Here is a 16,911-nt window from a genome sequence, read left to right as displayed (position 1 = left end):
ATGGCTTTGTGACAATACCGGCTCAAGATAAGCACATTCTAAGGTCTTGTCAAATTGCCCTCAATTGGCTCGCTTAATAGGAATTACCGTTGGATTTTTCTTTAAGCGTGATAAAGGTATTGTGACTATGATAAAGAAAGAGTCCCTATCTTTTTGAGATACATACTGAAATATTTATGGACGACACGATAGGAGGTCTGGGATGTGCTTCAAAATATTCTCATGGGGAGAGGTAAAGAAAAATATGCTCTCTTAGTACACTGCCTTCCCCTGCCTTTCTCTCGCAAGTTCTTTTCGCAGCATCTTCCCCACTCCCAATCTATGAATCTGTTTATTTCATATTTGTGGATGGGATTTGCCTCCCGGGGTCATAGCAGAGAAGAGAGTATAGGTGCTGGAGCCAAAGAGGCTTAGGTTCAAAATCCCAGCTCCGCCCTGATGAGTGCGGTGACCAAGGACAAGCCATTTAAGTGTCTTAGTTCTAGTTTTTCATCTGCAAAGTGAAGATAATATATTGACAACAAATAGGCTATTTTTCTAATTTGTTTTTTTCTCCTACTTTTTCTAATGCTCCCTCCACCTGCCCTGATAATGTGTACTCTTTCTCGGATCCTACCCAAGCCCCTTGGCTCTTCAAAAGCTCTTCCCACCACCTCCACCGCCTTCTATGCAATGGACCCTGACCCAGATGGAGCTCCAGACTGGATCCCAGTGTCTGTTACCCACTTCCTCCTGGAGGTGCTGTGAGTCCTAAAAACTCAACACATGTCAACTGGAACTCATTGCTCTTCCTCCCAATCTGGCCCCCAAAGCATCCGATCACCCTGCAAGGCCCTCGGCACCTCCCCTCCTCCCCTCACTCATTCCATCTACCCCAGGCCCGTGGTCTCATCTTCCAGAGCCCTCTCGAATCCACCCCAGCTGCTTCCCACCACCTCCTTAGTGGGCCTTGGCTCAGGCCCTCAGGACCGCAGGCCTGGCCAGCTAGCTGTAAAAGCTTCCTAACCCACTCCTTCCATGGGGCCGCTCTGCTTTCCAGCCCCTGCTCCACGCTGCTCGCAAAAAATCTCCTTCCAAAACCGTCACTCTTGGGCTTGAAAGCCTCCCATGGGCTCTCTCCACAAAGGAGAGAAAAGGCCCGAATTCCTTAGCACAGTGTCTGACACCGTGCGCAGCCTGGCCTTCACATATTTTTCCAGAATCATCATCTTGCGTTCCCTGCCAAGGTAGCCCTAGACCTGGGTTTCTCAGACTGTGCCCCCTCTCACATCTGCATCAGAATCACCTGGGGCTTGGTGAAAAATGCAGAACCCTGGGCCCTACCACAGAAAACTGAACCTGGGGGTCTGGGGGTGACGCACATGACGGCTGAGGACCAGCACTCAAACCACACCAAACGACTTGCCACTCACTGACCATGCCTCCAGGCCTCTGTTCCTGCTGTATGGATGTTTCCCCTCTCTTCAAGGCTCAGCCTAAATGTCATCTCCTCTGCCAAGCCTCTCCTGCTCCCTAGCAGAGCGAATTCCCCACCCGCTGCACTCCTGTAGCACCCGGCACACACCTCTATTGCAGACCCTGTGTATCACACTGTATGTAATTATCTGTTTGCCTGCCTGCCTGCCTTCCTAGCTAGAATGAAATCTCCACCAAAGTGAGTGCACAGAATGCCTAGAGCCCCCAACACAGTGAACGGCACACAGCAGGCACTTGATAAATATTAATTAATTTGAATTGTACCTTACTATTTCTTGGCTCCTGGCAGGTTTTTATTGCATTGATGTCAGATGGATGAATTACCAAAGGGTGGATGAGAGCCTGAATGAATGAAGAAATATGCAAATAAACTAATGATGAATGTTCATTGTTGATTAAAATTCTGGAAAGCCTGAGACCATCTCCAACCCGAAGAATGTGTGAATTGGGTCATATGTGAACCTGGGTAAAATCACCAGACCAAAGTTCTGATGTTAATCAGAAATGTCACTACCACCATGACGAGTGCATGTGCAAAGTACGGGTCCATCCTTCATCACAACTTCCTGGCATCAACCATGGGAAATCCTCACTTGATGCATTTATCACTCCGCTTCACAGGATCCACAGAGACCTACTGATACTGCTCAGAGGGAAATCTGATCCCAGTCGTGAAAAGCGGGCAGAAATCAGCTCAAAGATGCTGAAGCTGGGGTAGGAGGGAGACTGCTGGAGCAAGGGAAGTAAGGCTTGTCTGGAGGCAGACAAGTACCACTTCTAGCCGTGGTTTTTCCATTTACTGTCTGTGTGAGATTGGACCAGTTACCCAATGGCTCCAACACTCAGCTTCTTCCACCATAAAATGAGATCACTTTGTGCTCCTAACCTTTAAGATTATTGAATGAGATCATGTATGTTATGTGACTAGCACATGGTAAGCATCAAGAGATGTTACTGCTACACTGCTATGATCCAGAATAATTAGATTCCTGTAAATGATTGGGTGGTGATGAGTGGGGCTAACCCAGGGGCTGGAGTGAGAAGGAGAAGGAAGCGCGGTCCCAGCCGTCTATCAGGGGTGGATTCTGAGATTAGAGGAGAGTTCTAGCTCCAAGGGTGGGGCTGGGCATGGAAGCTGATCTTTATTCTGCTCTGTAGCCTGGGTGTTCAGGGATCAAATGACACAGGGTCGGGGAAGGCCAGGAGGATGTGGCCAGACTGGGAGCTTCCGCCCCAGACTGGAAACCCCAGTAACTCTGCTTTCGGTCTGGAGTAAGGGCTCTTTGGCCCTGACTCTGGAGTCCAGGTTTGCTGCATTCACAGCTAATGGAGCTCCTATAACTGCACTGTAACCACAAAGGGGAAGTGAAGCCATAACCCGGCCTCTGGCGCTGGGCACCCATTTCAGATGGGAACCTGGAAATTAGAGTCCCAGGCGGGCCTTGGGTTTTTCCTGTAAACACTCAATTAATGGGCAGTTCCTCTCTCTGTGTCTGCAAGTCCTGTTGTCGCTAAGATACAACTCAGACCCCAAGTGAGAAGGGGCCTCCCAACAGATGCCTCCGTCCTCACTGGATCATGTTCTTGCCTGAGGAGCCGGGCTGGGGGGTGCTCCAAGTGCTGGGTTTTCTCCTTCGGGCTTTCTCCTGGAGATCCTGGGGCAGGGGCTGGGCTTGAGGGTCACACAGCCTCCCCTGACTGGAAACACAGCTGAGAACCCAGGGCAGGAACCGGGCAGAGAAAGATGAGAGGCCCAGGTGGCTGAGGAGGGGATGGCCTGATGGATGTAACTGACCTGGACCCCTTGGTGCTCCTGGGATTTCAGTGCGAACAAAGCCCTGGCTCTGGGGCCTCTGGCTTTCTTAGCAAAGCCCGATATCACCAATGACTGGGGAACAGCGACATCTCCCGGCTGCCTGCGGCCACGGCTCTTCTCTGTGGTTGGAGAACGACAGGGCGTTCAGAGACCATCTTAGGGACTGGATGCCTTTAGAATCCTGGAACAAAGAAGATCAGTCGTCTGGGGTGAAGCCCAAGATTCTGCATTTCTAACAAGCTCTGGCCTAGGGATGGCGCTTTGATTAGAAAGCTTTGTATATGTCAATTATATCTCAATAAAGCTGGAGGAAAAAAAAAGAAAAAGCTTTAGGGGGCTCAAAGATGAGTCAGATCTGGTCCCAGACATCCCTAAGATCTCAGGGAGGGAGATGATTTTCCACATATGAAATCGGTCAATCACAAGGCAATATCAGGATGGAGGAGCAGGGCATGGGAATGCTTCTTGGAGAGGTGGAATCCAAAGGGTGCTTTGAAGGGTGGTCAGATAGACCTTCACTAGGGACAGCTTGTCTGAAGGACTGACTAGGGACAGCTTTCCTGTGCCCTGTGCCTGGTACTTGCACTGAGTCTACTAACCCAGAAGAGCAGCCCGGTTAATAGCTATAGTAACTGACTTGGTACAAAGATTCCAAACAAAGTGACTGTTGTGGTCGCTTCAGCAGCACATATACAAACAGGGTGACAATTTAAAATACTCATGGGATGGGGGGAGGGTAGAGTGCATGCTTAGCATGCACGAGGTCCTGGGTTCAATCCCCAGTACCTCCTCTCGATATAAATAAGTAAACCCAATTACCTTACCCCCATAAAAAATAAATAAATAAATAAATAATAAATAAATAAAAATTTAAAAAATAAAAATAAAATAAAATACTCATGGGAGTAACATTTCCAAGCAACCTAGTCACTTAATTGATTCGCTAAGTATAATCGACTTCACCTATGTAAAAGAGCTCTTCTAATGACCTTCTCAAATGCAGACTTTTCCAGAAAGAGATGAACATCTAATGTTTATAGACCACCCAACCAATCACAGGCCTTTCTGCTTGGGTAGGATGTGAAGTAGGAGAAAGGACCCCATTTCACAGAAGAGGAAACTGAGGCTCAGGTCAAATGACTTTGCCTGAAGCCACTTCACAAGGGCAACCCTGGCCCCTCACTCTGACACAGCACTCATGAGCACTTCTGTGATATCTGCTGCTGCTGACTCCATAGAAACAGGGCTAGAAGGACAGAGTCAGGGGCAGGAAGTGTCAAGGGAATCTGGGAGTCTGGGGTCCAGGCCTCCCATCCCTACACGGTGGCCTCGGATTGGGAACACTGCCATCATCCAGGGAGGGAGATGAAAGCAGCTTTTACAAAGCAAGGTCTGAAGCCTTGGGACAGGCCCCCTTTGTGGACTTCCTCTGCCCTCCCCACCCCAACGCTCATGACTTCAGCATCCCTCTCTGTGAATGGCTGGCTCCAGCATGCTAGAAATTTGCAACACAAATGCACGGCTTGTCTCTCGGTGGAGCCTCACTGCCCCAGCCTTTTGGAGTCTTTTAAAGCTGGCCTTTCTCTGGGGTGCTTTCTTTCCACAGCTTGAGCCCCCAGCCCTTACACACAGGCATGATCACTAATTAGCACTGGGTTAAAACCCATCCTGGGAGGAGAGCCGGGTGGTGAGTGAGCCGTTCCCATCCATCCCAGAGGATAAGGATGAGGGGGCTGGCAGTGGGATTTGGTGGAGGGGACTGGGCTCTCACTTTCAAGGCTTCCTCCATTCTCTTCTGTGATGGATTTGAGAATTTACAGCAAATTAAGTTCATCACCCAGGATGGCTCCAAGCTCTCCCTGCCCTGCTTTCAGAGCTCAGCTCTGATCATAAGAACTACACTAATGGCTGCCAGTTCCAAAGTGTATCAGACACTTTACAAGTGCGTTTCTGATCCTCACAACAACCTGGGGAGGTAGGTATTATCACGCCCATTGTACAGATGTGGTAACTGAGGCTTGGGGAAATTAAAAATTTTGCCTAGAATCACACAGCTTGCAAGTAGCAGATCTGATTTTTAAATCCAAATCCACTGGCCACACAAACTCGTGCACCCATTTTAGGCAGTTCTCTGCTCCTGTCTGACACTCTCCCAGCTTTACCATGACTGCTCCCTTTTCTTGATTCTTGGAACATTTAATGGTGTGTCCCTCTCTGGGTCTACCTGAGGTGATGGTGGCACGATTGCATAAACTTACAAAAGCTCTTTGAACCATAGACTTCAATCAGGTGACTTTTATGGGATGTGAATTGTACTTCAATAAAACCATCCAAGTTCTTTTTTTTTTTTTAAAGTTAAAGAATAAAAATTGGTGGGCCAAGGAACATTAGCTTCTTGTAGAGCCTTAATTTGCATGTCTTAATCCCTGGGAATCTGGCCTGACCTGACCACTTTGGGCATGCAGGGTGACATGCCACTCCATCCCTGCTTCCCTGGGGGAAATGGCCCATGTTTGCTCTGTGTCAAGAACATGGCTCAGTGCAGGCTGAGACGCAGGATCACAAAGTTTCACTGCTGGGAGGTTCCTTCAGAGACGACTGGTTCTAACTGTGAACCATGAAGTCTTCCCAGGGGCAGGCAAAGAGAGTCTCCACTCTCTGATCTTCAACCAGAGCAGCCCCATTTAAAAAGTCTGTTGTATCTACTGCACTTCCATAGAAGATTTCCAAAGAAAGAGCTATGCTATTCATTTTTTTTGGTGGGGGGTGGTAATTAAGTTTATTTATTTCCCAGGACCTTGTGCATGCTAAGCATGCGCTCTACTGCTTGAACTGTATCTTATCCACTGTATTATTCTTTTAAAAGTTTGAAAGCAGCTGTTCTCTGCCAATTTTCGCTGGAGCTGGGTTGGGAGGAGGAACTGATGGTATAGAAACTGAGGCCTGGAGGGCAGAAGTAACTCGCTGAGGGTCACAGAGGTCATGACTGACGGACACAGGAGGGGTAGCAGGTCTCTGGACCCGGAGCTTAGAGCTATTTCCACTCCTCCGCAGCCGCCGTATGGGAAACCAGCGCTTCTGCCTCACGCGCTTTCTTGCCATTCTTGAGGATTCTTTAGCTGTAGGCTAGAGAAATCCAGAAGCACAAGTCTCACAAGGTTTTCCGCCTCTTCCCTCTCACTTCACACACCTCCCAGGCAGCTATCCGTGTTTGGCTTTCCTGACGCGTGAGGACGATGCTCCCTGGGCTAGCTGCCTGCCCCCAGCCTGTGACCGCAGCAGAAGTCAAGTAGAGGAAAATCTTGATAATTGGATGACAGGGGAAATAGCGAACAACTTTCCTCACTAAGGGGAGAAAACTAGTCTGTAATGTTGACTGCCCTAAAGTGAAATAAAGTTATACACGGACAAAACAAAATTATATGAACTTTTTAAATGGCGCCGTTATCTCAGACAGTAAATGAACCCTTGGGGTTTCACAGTTACGGGTGCTCCAATTATCAGAGTAGCAGTATTACACTCCCTGTTCCTCTTGGAATAATATTATAACTTTTAGCTCTGTCCATTCTCTCAAAGATAAAGGGGAAGTTCAACACGAGTCTTAATTTGCAAGGGGTGAAACCTCTTCCCCCATTAGGGTTTGTCAGTGTGATGCTAAAAATGGTCCTTTGGTGGACTTGTGAGTAATTGATTCTCTGACGCTGACAACACTTAGGAAAATGAAGGTATAAATGGTAAGAGCGCCTCGCGGCCGCTGGAGCAAACACTGAGCCCGGGGTCCGTGGAGCGGGAGCAGCATCTCATAGCAGAGGGAGATCTGCCGCATCAGAGGTGAGAGCGGGTGGCCCTGGGGGCTGGGCTGGATGGGGGCAAGAAAGCTGACCTTCTCACCAACTCAGAGACACCACGTCAGAGAGGCCCACTGCCATCCTCTTTGTCCATGGACTGGTGAGTACATTTTAGACCCCTCATTAGGGGCTCTGGAACATGCTTTTGATGGTTGGTGCCATTTTGAGGTTCTCTTGGATGTGTGGACCTCAATCCATGAAGATGTGACGGGCAAATACGTGCCAGGTGTCTGTTGGAGGCAGATGAGGTCTCAGTGCTCCTTCGAGGATGTGCAGGTAGGCTTCTGGGGCAAGACGTCAGCTGGCTAGATTCTCCTGTCAACAACAGGATTCTGCAGTGGACCAGAAGGGAACCAAGTGGCTGTGCAAATCAATTCTGCTCACTGATCACTCAATACCAATTCAACATAATTGCCTGGAAATTAATAACATTTTTGCTCAACTGCAGCCATGCTCCTTACTTTAGACACAATTATCTGCCCTTGGAGAGCTCCATTGCCTCCCTGCTTGTCTCTTGACCCGTACTTTAATGGTCCTGAAGTATCTGTATCTTTTACCTTCTGTTTCTGGGAAGGAGGTGGGGTGTCACTCGTTTGAATGACCATTCAAGATGCCTCCTTATTAAAAACTTAGATCTCCTTCGACTTGGCACACTATTGGCAAAACAACTTATAGACTGGATCAGGGTGTCAATGCTTTAGCGTTCTTAAATTACACAGCAGAATATTTACGAAAGGTGTAAGTTTATTCCCCTAGGAGTTCAAAAATGGCCTTGTTGGTATGGCACTGGAGACCTGACCCCTGCTGTTAGCTGAAGGGTCATCGGTAAAATTCTTGTAGTGTTCCTGGCATGAAGGCTGGCAAAACGGTGCCAATGGATGTAGATCCAGTGCCCATTTATCCTGAATCCAGACGACCGCAAATATATTTCATCACAGAATCAGTTTGTAAGCCCCACGGAGAGCTGATGCTCGTAATAATAGCTACAAACTCTGAAATGCCTTTGGAGCCACCAAGGGGTCATCGACGGTGCCGTCAGACTCGTGCTGGATTTAATTCAGTGACTTCCAGCTCCTTAGAGTAGTCATGTGGAAGATGTCTACCAACGGCTCTTGTATCCTTAGTGACACACCCTCTATTCTTATACGTAAGCTGGATAATTCTCATTGTCTTCCTTCTTGGTCTAGTGGGATGTTGCAACCTCATGGATAAGGTTCTCATAGCCCGGAGATTACAATGGTGTCTTGGTCCATCCCTGGGCCATGCGGCTTATGGCAAATGTTGTGCCTCTGGGTTAGCCAGGTTATAAGGTTGCCTAGCCTCATTCTAAATGACCAGGGTTTACTGGATTTACTATGACTTGCCCCACCTCAAAGTCTCCCGTCTTATCAGATTGTTTCCAACTCTCTAAAACCATTGGATGTGCACAGGGACGCACCAACCAAGCAGGTGTTTCTATTCGTTCCCCTTTTTTCTTCCCCAGAGACCCAGTAACAAAGAACAGAAGCTTTCAGTCTTCTCAGGACGGTTTCCCATGTGCAGGTGATGAATTCTCAAGCTCCCCATGAATAGGGAGTACTGTGAATAGGGGACTGTATGTGAGAGGCCGCTTCACGGAGCAGGAGGAAGTCTGCTGGCCTGGGAATGGCAAGGCCCATTCGGAAGTGCCCACTCCAAAACTAATTTGTTGGAGGACCACGGATAAAGGCCCTTCTCCTCTGCAGATTCATTTCCTTGGCTGTAAAATGGAGATCATGATACATGTTCCTGTGGGCGAGCGTGAGGGTGGGCTGTGCAGGGGGACACGGGGCCTGGGAATCACTTGTGCCAGCCCTGGGAGAGAGGGCAGCAGGGAGGGAGGCCACAGGGGAGCTTAGATCAGGAGCGGGGGTTTGGGCTTTACTCTGAAGGGGGTGGGGTACAAGTGCTTCTGAGAGGGGAGTGAGGTGACTGGGGGCCTGGACGTGCCCAGGTCATTAACGAGTCAGCAGGGAAGAAGGCAAGAAAGCCCAGGCTGCGGCTGGGGGACAGAAAAATCTGTGGTTGTGTCAGGGAGACCTCTTTGCCACCAAAGATCTTCCTGTTTAGGAAATTCCGCAGTGGAGCTGGTCGGGAAGAGGGGAGCCAGGTGGAATAGGGTGTGATGAGAAGACAAGACTGAAAGCCCCTGGTCCCGGAAGCCAAGGCCTAAGTCAGAGGCAAAAGTCTAAAGGGCTTGTCATGCGGATGAAGGTGCAGAAGCTCTGGGAGGCACAGCAGGTGGATGTCAACAGGGAAGCCCTTGGAAGCAAATGCCATGTTCTCATCTTTTCTCTAGCCCCAGTCCTTACCAGAATTGTAGAAGTTTAACAAGTGTCTTCAGGATAAGGAGACTTGGGCTTGACATGATGAGAAAAACTTCCTAACAAGAAGAACTGCCTGGAAGCAGGACAGACTCCCTGTCTCTCACCGGCAGCAAGTGTCTGAGCTGAAACTGGAGGACTGTCTGTTGGGGGAGGGAGATGGAGGGATGCACATCCAAGAGGGTCTGGTGACGGAGGCTGGGCGGCTGCTCCCTCCAGCACTGGAGGTACAGGGGTCTCGGGTAGCACTGAGTGGTCCCCATGGATGCTTCCTGAGGTCTCAGGACATTCCTGGGTGAGTTGAGACCCCAATGACTGGGAGAAGGTGGGGGTGTCCTGGGAGGGCACGTGAGCCCAGAAAAGGAAGTGGGTTCCACCAGGGCCAGCTCTGTCCCCTGGAGACAGAGTGATGTGGGGAGATGGTGGAACCTGAGGGGTCCTTCCCTCTCCGGGGCTGGCTGAGTCTTGGAATAGGCCTGTACCCCATGGAGTGGACATCCTGCTGAGAGGGGGTGCCCATGGGAGAAGAGAGGACCCAGTTCTTAGGTGGCTGAGTCATCCGAGGCCAGCCATTCCCACATGGCCGCTGGGCTGACAGCAGAGTCACCTCCCAAGCCAAGGCGGGCTCTCTCCTCTGTTGACTGTTCCTCCCCTAATTGCCAAGCACAGTGTCAGCAGGCCCCAATTAAGGGTAATTAGTGATCTACTAGATGATTTTGCCACATGGGCTCCCCAGGCTCCTTGGTCCCTTCCAGGGCTAAAACTCTTCTGAGAAATCTAACGGCCTGGAGCAAGATGTGTGGCCAAGACAGCCTGCCCTCTGAGGGTCTAATAATAGGTCATCAGAGCAGAGGTTTGTGGAGAACTCCGCACGTGCCAAGCATTCACTTCTGGTGCCTCAACTCATCTACCGCTCACAAGGGCCCCGTGCAGTGGGTAGAGTTATCAACTCCATTTTATGAATAAGGAAACTGAGGTCCAGAAAGGAGAAGTCCTGGGATACACAGCTAGTGATGGCGGTGCCCAGATGAGAACTCAGACTGCTCTGACTCAGAGCCTGAGCTGTTAGTCCCCCGTCCCCGCTACTGTCAGTGCCACACTGGGGGAGGGCGGTGGGGGTGCCTTAGGGGACGAAGGAAAGGTGCTTGCTCCTCCCCTATTCCTGGCTGAGGTCTGAATCCCATGTACAATGGCATTACAGGAAGGGGCAGTTTCACCATTATCCTTCATTCTGTGTTCAAGCCTGTGAGGTCAGCAGGGTAGCCTCACTGTACCCATTTTACAGATGGAGAACCTGGCAGAGGCAGAACTTGAACCAGGTGTGTCTGACTTCCAGAGTCTGTGTTCTTTTTCCCACCCCACAGCTTCCAAAGGACAAAGACCAAAGCTTGCATGGAGCCAAGCCCAGGGCTGGGCCCAGCCAGCAAAGGGCGTCCCAGCGGCTATGGCCACCCCTGACCTTCTCCTCCTGTCTGTCACTTCCCAGGTGCCACCGCAGGGGTGAAGGATGCTGCTCTGGGTGGTCTTCCTCGTGACCCTCACCCTCAGCAGCGGCTCCCACGGTTCCCCACCCTCCCAGCCCCTCAGGTAAGCAGTCCCGATAACAGGGCTTGGATTTCTGCCACCCCAAAGCCATCCCTGCCAGGGGTAGTGCTAGGGGATGCAGAATTGAGCCAGCCCCTGGCCCCCAGCTATCTCCTCAGGCAGCTTCCACTGCTCCTCTCTGGGAGGAAGGCAGACTGGAGCCCCAGAGAGGTCACCCAGCCTGGATTCCAGCTCTCTCTGGGGATGAGCAGGACAAATGGCAGCAGAAGAATGTTACAAAGACCCAGTGAGCACAGCTACCTCTGCCCCTACCTGGGTCTCCCACTCCACCCTTTGACTGACTCTTTCTACTAGGATGCCGCGGTACGCAGATGCCATCTTCACCAATAGCTACCGGAAGGTGCTGGGCCAGCTGTCTGCCCTCAGGCTGCTCCAGGGCATCATGAGCAAACAGCAGGGGTGAGCAGATGTTCTAGTGACTTCTCCCCTCTCTCCAAATGCATCACAGTTTGGAGGGTCTCTTTCCTTGCATAGCATCTGTCATTTCTGGACTTGCCTTAGCAGAAGGGCTCCAATGTCAAACTTCAGCTTACCTCTAACTAATAAACGATCACTGAACACCCGCTATGTGCTCGTCCCTATGCTGGGCTCCAACAGTAACAATGCCAGTGGCAGTTACCACTTGTTTGTGACTCTGTGCCAGAAACAAAGACTTTGCACTGGGACATTTACATGTACTCAGCAAATACCAGGCACAGAGTAAGCCCTTGGTATTATTAGCCATGGTTCTCAGTTTCTTATGTGCTGTTTCTAACAACTCAACAAAGTAGGTACTCTTATCCCCATCATACAGAAGCTACAATAATGACCTCTAAATGACACACACGAAAGAATGGCAGAGTTAGCGTCCAAACAGCCTGACTCCACAGCCTGAACACTTCTTAGTTTTTATTTGGAATTTGAAAAAATTCCAGACGTACAGAGGAGTTGCAGCAATAGTAAAAATATTAAAAACAGCTTCCAATACCCTTCCCTATATTCAACAATTCCTAATATTTCTATTGTATTTTCTTACTCTATGTCTATACCTAGATATAGATCTAGGCATACACACACAAACCATGTACACATTATTATTATTATTATTCTTTTGCTGAGCTATTTGAGAGTGAATTGCAGTCATCATAGACCCTTTACCCTTAAGCACTTCTGCGTGTGTGTCTCCTAAAAGCTAATCAAAGGATACTCTCTTACATAATCACGGTATAATCATCAATTAGAGTCTATATTCAGATTTCACCAGTTGTCCCAAAATGTCCTTTATAACAGTTATTGATCTTCCTCATCCAGGATCCAATCCATCATCACAGGCGGCATTTCATCGTTGTGTCTCTTTAGTGTCTTTTAATCTGGCCCATTCCTCAGTGTCTTTCATGACACTGACATCTGTGATTCGTAAAGGCCAATTCTTTATAGAAAGTCCCTCGTATCAGACTTGCCTGGTGCTTCCTCATGATTAGATTCACGTTATGCACAGAACTGATGGTGCGTCCTTCTCAGTGCAGCCTATCAGGAGGCACATGGTATCAGTGTGTCCCATTGGTGACAGTAACTTTGATCACTTAGCGTGGTATCTGCAGGTTTCCTCCTCTATAAAGTTAACATTTTCTCCTTTGTAACTAGTAAGTCATCTGTAGGAAGATATTTTGCAAGTGTGTATTTCACATCCTGTAGTCTCCCCTCCTATAAACACTGCCTTCTTAAATGTTGCTGAGTCTAATTCATTTGGATGCAAGAGTGTATGCCAGATATTGGAATAGGTACATGGACCCGTCTTGCTCTGCCTACCTTGCCCTGGCCTTTCCCAGGCCTCTCCGCGTCCTACCCAAATAGCAACCTCAGTTGTTTCTCTTTTTCAAATCAAATAGAGAGAGAAACCAGGAGCAAGGAGCAAGGGTACGGGCTGGCCGTCAGGTGGACGGTGTGTGGGCAGACCAAAAGCAGATGGTATTGGAGAGCACCCTGTGGCCCTGCTGCAGCAGCACAGGTAGGAATATGTGTGTGTGTGTGTGTGTGTGTGTGTGTGTGTGTGTGTGTGTGCGCGTGCACACACATGTGCAGGTGTGTGTATGTAGGGACCTCAGAAGCTTCCCTCCCAGGAGGTGACCAGGAGAAGGAAAGACTCTCCTCCTCTCCAAAGGTATGGGGCCCTGCCAAGCAAACAGGGAGTGAGGTCCCTCCTTCCACACATCAAGAACCAGAAGAAGGGAAGAAAACGTGTGATGGAGACTCAGTCTTATTCACTGCTGTATCTCCAGTGTGGAGCAAGAGGGCAGGCTCAGTGTCTGTGTCCAGAAATGCTCCTTACTCAACAGTTCTGGGATGGGACCCAGGAACCTGAATTTTAACAAGTGTCTCAGGGGACTCGGATGCTGTTGGTCTGAGAGACAGGCCTTGGATCCGTTGCCAAGTTCACAAAACCAGAAAGCCAAAGGGAGAACAGCCCCTCCCAACAGCCTCAGATGGACTAGGGTGAGCAGCACTCATGAGAGAGAGAGAGATGGAAATGACAGTCATTCCCCTCTCACTGACCCTCACATTCCCATCGGATGTCAGGGAAGAGCAGGAATGAGTCTTCCCATTTTACAGAGGAGGAAAACTGAGGCCAAGAAGGGGCAGCATCTGGCCCCATGTCAGGGACTAGGCAGGCCCAAGACCTTCCTTGTTTCCCTGAAGCTCCTTCAGTGAACTCCACTTTACAGACAAAATTTCCCCAAAATGACGTGACTTCTTTAGGGAAACTGCTGTATTTCAGAGCCCGACTTTGAACTGTGAGCACAAACATGCCCCAGTGTGCCTCTGACAGGCACTTCTGGACCAACCTATTAAGCAAATCCAGTTCCCAGCAGAGCTCTCCATGTGCTCCCTCACTTTCTTCTCAGCCTAATTAGACCCCAAGAGCTCAGAGATCACACCAAGTACAGTCCTGGGGAGATGCAAGTAGCAGCAGGCTGACAAGCAGAACGCAGGAGGGGCGAGAACCAGCCTGGCAGGCAGGATGGGTACCTGAGCCCCACATCTGGTTCCACAGCCAACAAATTGGCTTCCTATTTCCCTCCTTTGGAAGGAATGGGTTAGCTCGAACCTCTGTCAAGGTCCCTAAGGTTGGAATTCTAAAAACAATGCCCCAAAGAGTAATGCCTCCCTAGTCATGCTGGGCCCCGGTCATGCTGGGATTCGGTAGTCATTCACCTGCTTTCTGGCTCCCACCAGGCCCCAGTGGGGCGGAGTGGCCCCAAGGAGGGCCAAGTCCTAAGAATGCAGGCTTTGTTCGTACAGGTTAAAAGCCAGAGGCTTCACAGGGCTCGAAGTCATGGAGCATCGGGAAGGGGCCTGAGGCTGCAACAGCCATCCATCCCCCTGCAGCTCAACTGCTGCAAGTGCCAGGACATGACTGGTGGGCCGGAGAAAACACAACATCCAAACGAGTTCTTATACCTTGAGAGTGCAGAGTACAGTGATTTGGCAGATGGCTTCCTTTTGCACTCACCACACTTTATGTCCATGTAACAACCCTGTAAGGGAACACGTTCAGTTTTATCCATCTTCCCATCCCTTAAAAATTATCCAAAGACACCTATGTGCCAGGTGCTGGGGGGATGACAGGGACAGCAGTGGATGGGACAGCAGTGGTCTCTGCGTTCATGGGATTCATAATGCACTGAGGCAGGCGGACATGAAACAAGTGCCTGTCCGGTGGATTATTTAATTTGTGATAAATAGTAAGAGATGTTAAGGGGTGGTGAATGTATGTGCTGGAAGGAACGACCTAATCTAACCCCATCTGGGGAGGAGAGGCGGCTTTTTCAAGGCGAAGTGATGGGCCCAGGATCCCCCTGGGAGTGGGCTGGGGGAAGCTGGGGCGAGACTGAGGTTCTTCTTGAATCCAGTCAGTCCGTCCTGACACTGGAGTCCCCGGCACCCTAGTTCCAGGTGTCCTGTCCTATCTTGCCCTGACTTCCGTGCCCCCAGCTTTCTCTTTTTTTCTGCAACAGGAATTCCCAAGGGTGAAGATTCTGCCTGTGTTCTCTGCTAGCTGCAACTGAGACACCACTGCATCCAGTTAATCCTGCTTAATTTCTGACCTACTTTTCCTTAAGAAATACAATAAAATTCCCCCATACTGGTCTGCATTTCCATTTTGTTTTATCTTCACCCTAATTTTTTCTATTGTTTTACATAGTTACATTTCCCAAGGTGGTGTTACAAGGTAGAATTAAAAAAAAAAAAAGCTAACACATACCAAACCCTCGCGTGCCAGCCGGGCAGCTTCACGTGGGGTGTCCCGTGTGCTCATCACACAGCCTAATGGGAGACGTTGGCCTCCTTGTCATTTTGCAGACAAGGAACTGGGGCACAGAAGGGTTAACTGAATTGCCACAGTCACAGCTGATAAGGAAACAGCTGGGGTTCAAACCTAGGCGGTCCAGCCCAGAACTGGGCTCTTAAACCTATTCGTCTACTCTGAGCAGAAGTCATCCTTCATCCACTGGTGACTAGTTCATCTATGAGCAACACCATTTATTCATTCATCAAATGTATCTAGAGCTCCCACATTCCCATGTGCCAAGCACTGTTCCAGGCACTGGGAATTCAGTTGTGAGCAAAGCCTCTGACCTCGAAGAGCTCATATTCTAACAGAGGCAAGAATAATAAAAACAAGTAAATGTATGTGAGATGGTGGTGATTGCAAAGGGAGAAAAATTAAGAGGATGGGGGTGCTGGAGAGCATTATTATATCTATAAGGAATGCATATGCTGTGTAGTGTTTACAGAAGGCCTCACGGATGAGGGATGATTTGAGTAAAGTCCCTCAAGAGTTGGCCTTGAGAACATCCGGGTAAAGAACAGTCCGAGCAGAGTGGAAACCCAACACCAGGGCCCTGAGGCAAGAGTGTGGAAGGAGGAAGAGCATGAAGGTCAGGGTGGCTCGATGGCACAGAGTGAGGGTGTGAGTGGGAGGGAAGGAGGCCGAGAGGGAACGGGAGGCCAGCTCACAGGGACCCTTAGAGGCCACCGTAAGGACTTAAAAGATCTCACTTGGCGAGACGGGAGCCATCAGAGAGTTTAAGTAGAAAAATGGCACAATCTGACCTGCATTTAATGTCACTCTAGAAAGGGTCAAATACTGGACACATTCTTAGGGTAAAACTTATCTCTGATGGATAGGGTGTGGGGACTGGAGAAGAGTCAAGAATGACTCCAGAGTTTTGGGCCTGAGCCACTGCAAGGATGGAGTTGCCATTTAGGAGCTTGGTGGGGGGAGAATTAGGAGTGTAGGTTTAGACATTTTGAGTCTGAGATGCCTTTTAAAGGTCCCACTGGCGATGTTGGGTAGACACCTGGGTGTACTTTCTTTTGAGAAGTTTTGCTGTAAAGGGAAGCAGAGAGCTGAAGCAACCAACCAGAGGTATCTATGTCAGTGATTGCCCAATTTTTTCTATTCATGAACCATTTCACCTGGGCCAGGTATCCCCACACATCACTTACATTTATCACACTCTCTGGGGAGGATCAAAGTGGTCTGTATTTTGATTTGGGTAATGGTTACACTACTGTAGTTAGATGTAGAAATTCATCGAGCTGTTTACTTTAGATTTGTGCATCTGAAGATAAGTAAATTAAATCTAAAAAATAAAAAAAAAAGTGAAGAGTCTGGATGATGGGATGTCTGTTTTGATTAAAAGTACGAGAAGATTCACAGCATCTTAGCACTGATGAGGACTCAGAGGGGAGCGACCTCACCTCTGTCATTTTCCAGCCTGGGGCGCACAGCACTGGACCTGTAGGCCTGTCTCCCACACTGGGGCTGTAGAGCCAGCTC

At 49.3% G+C, this 16,911-nt stretch overlaps 1 protein-coding gene across 2 annotated transcripts; it reads left to right on the top strand.

Annotated features, from left to right (window-relative positions):
* The first annotated feature begins 7,081 nt into the window (after positions 1-7,081).
* On the top strand, positions 7,082-15,220 carry GHRH (growth hormone releasing hormone). 2 transcript variants are annotated; one of them, XM_015237739.1, is made up of 5 exons: positions 7,082-7,123; positions 10,969-11,069; positions 11,382-11,486; positions 12,956-13,074; positions 15,083-15,220. In XM_015237739.1, the coding sequence occupies exons 2-5, from the start codon at positions 10,990-10,992 to the stop codon at positions 15,121-15,123; spliced, it is 345 nt and encodes a 114-aa protein (XP_015093225.1). In that variant the 5' UTR covers positions 7,082-7,123; positions 10,969-10,989; the 3' UTR covers positions 15,124-15,220. The 2 variants fall into 2 exon arrangements, with proteins under 2 accessions (XP_015093225.1, XP_006202625.2); XM_006202563.2 differs by having other exon boundaries at positions 7,082-7,240.
* Positions 15,221-16,911: the final 1,691 nt, after the last annotated feature.

The sequence above is a fragment of the Vicugna pacos genome, chromosome 19 (assembly GCF_048564905.1).
Source record: "Vicugna pacos chromosome 19, VicPac4, whole genome shotgun sequence".
Lineage (NCBI taxonomy): Eukaryota > Metazoa > Chordata > Mammalia > Artiodactyla > Camelidae > Vicugna > Vicugna pacos.
This window is presented reverse-complemented; position numbering and strand designations above follow the sequence as displayed.

Coding starts and splice junctions, on each gene's coding strand:
- GHRH (XM_015237739.1), top strand. CDS start 10,990: ATGCTGCTCTGGGTGGTCTTCCTCGTGACCCTCACCCTCAGCAGCGGC. Junction 11,070..11,381: donor CCACCCTCCCAGCCCCTCAG/GTAAGCAGTCCC, acceptor TCTTTCTACTAG/GATGCCGCGGTACGCAGATG. Junction 11,487..12,955: donor ATCATGAGCAAACAGCAGGG/GTGAGCAGATGT, acceptor CAAATCAAATAG/AGAGAGAAACCAGGAGCAAG.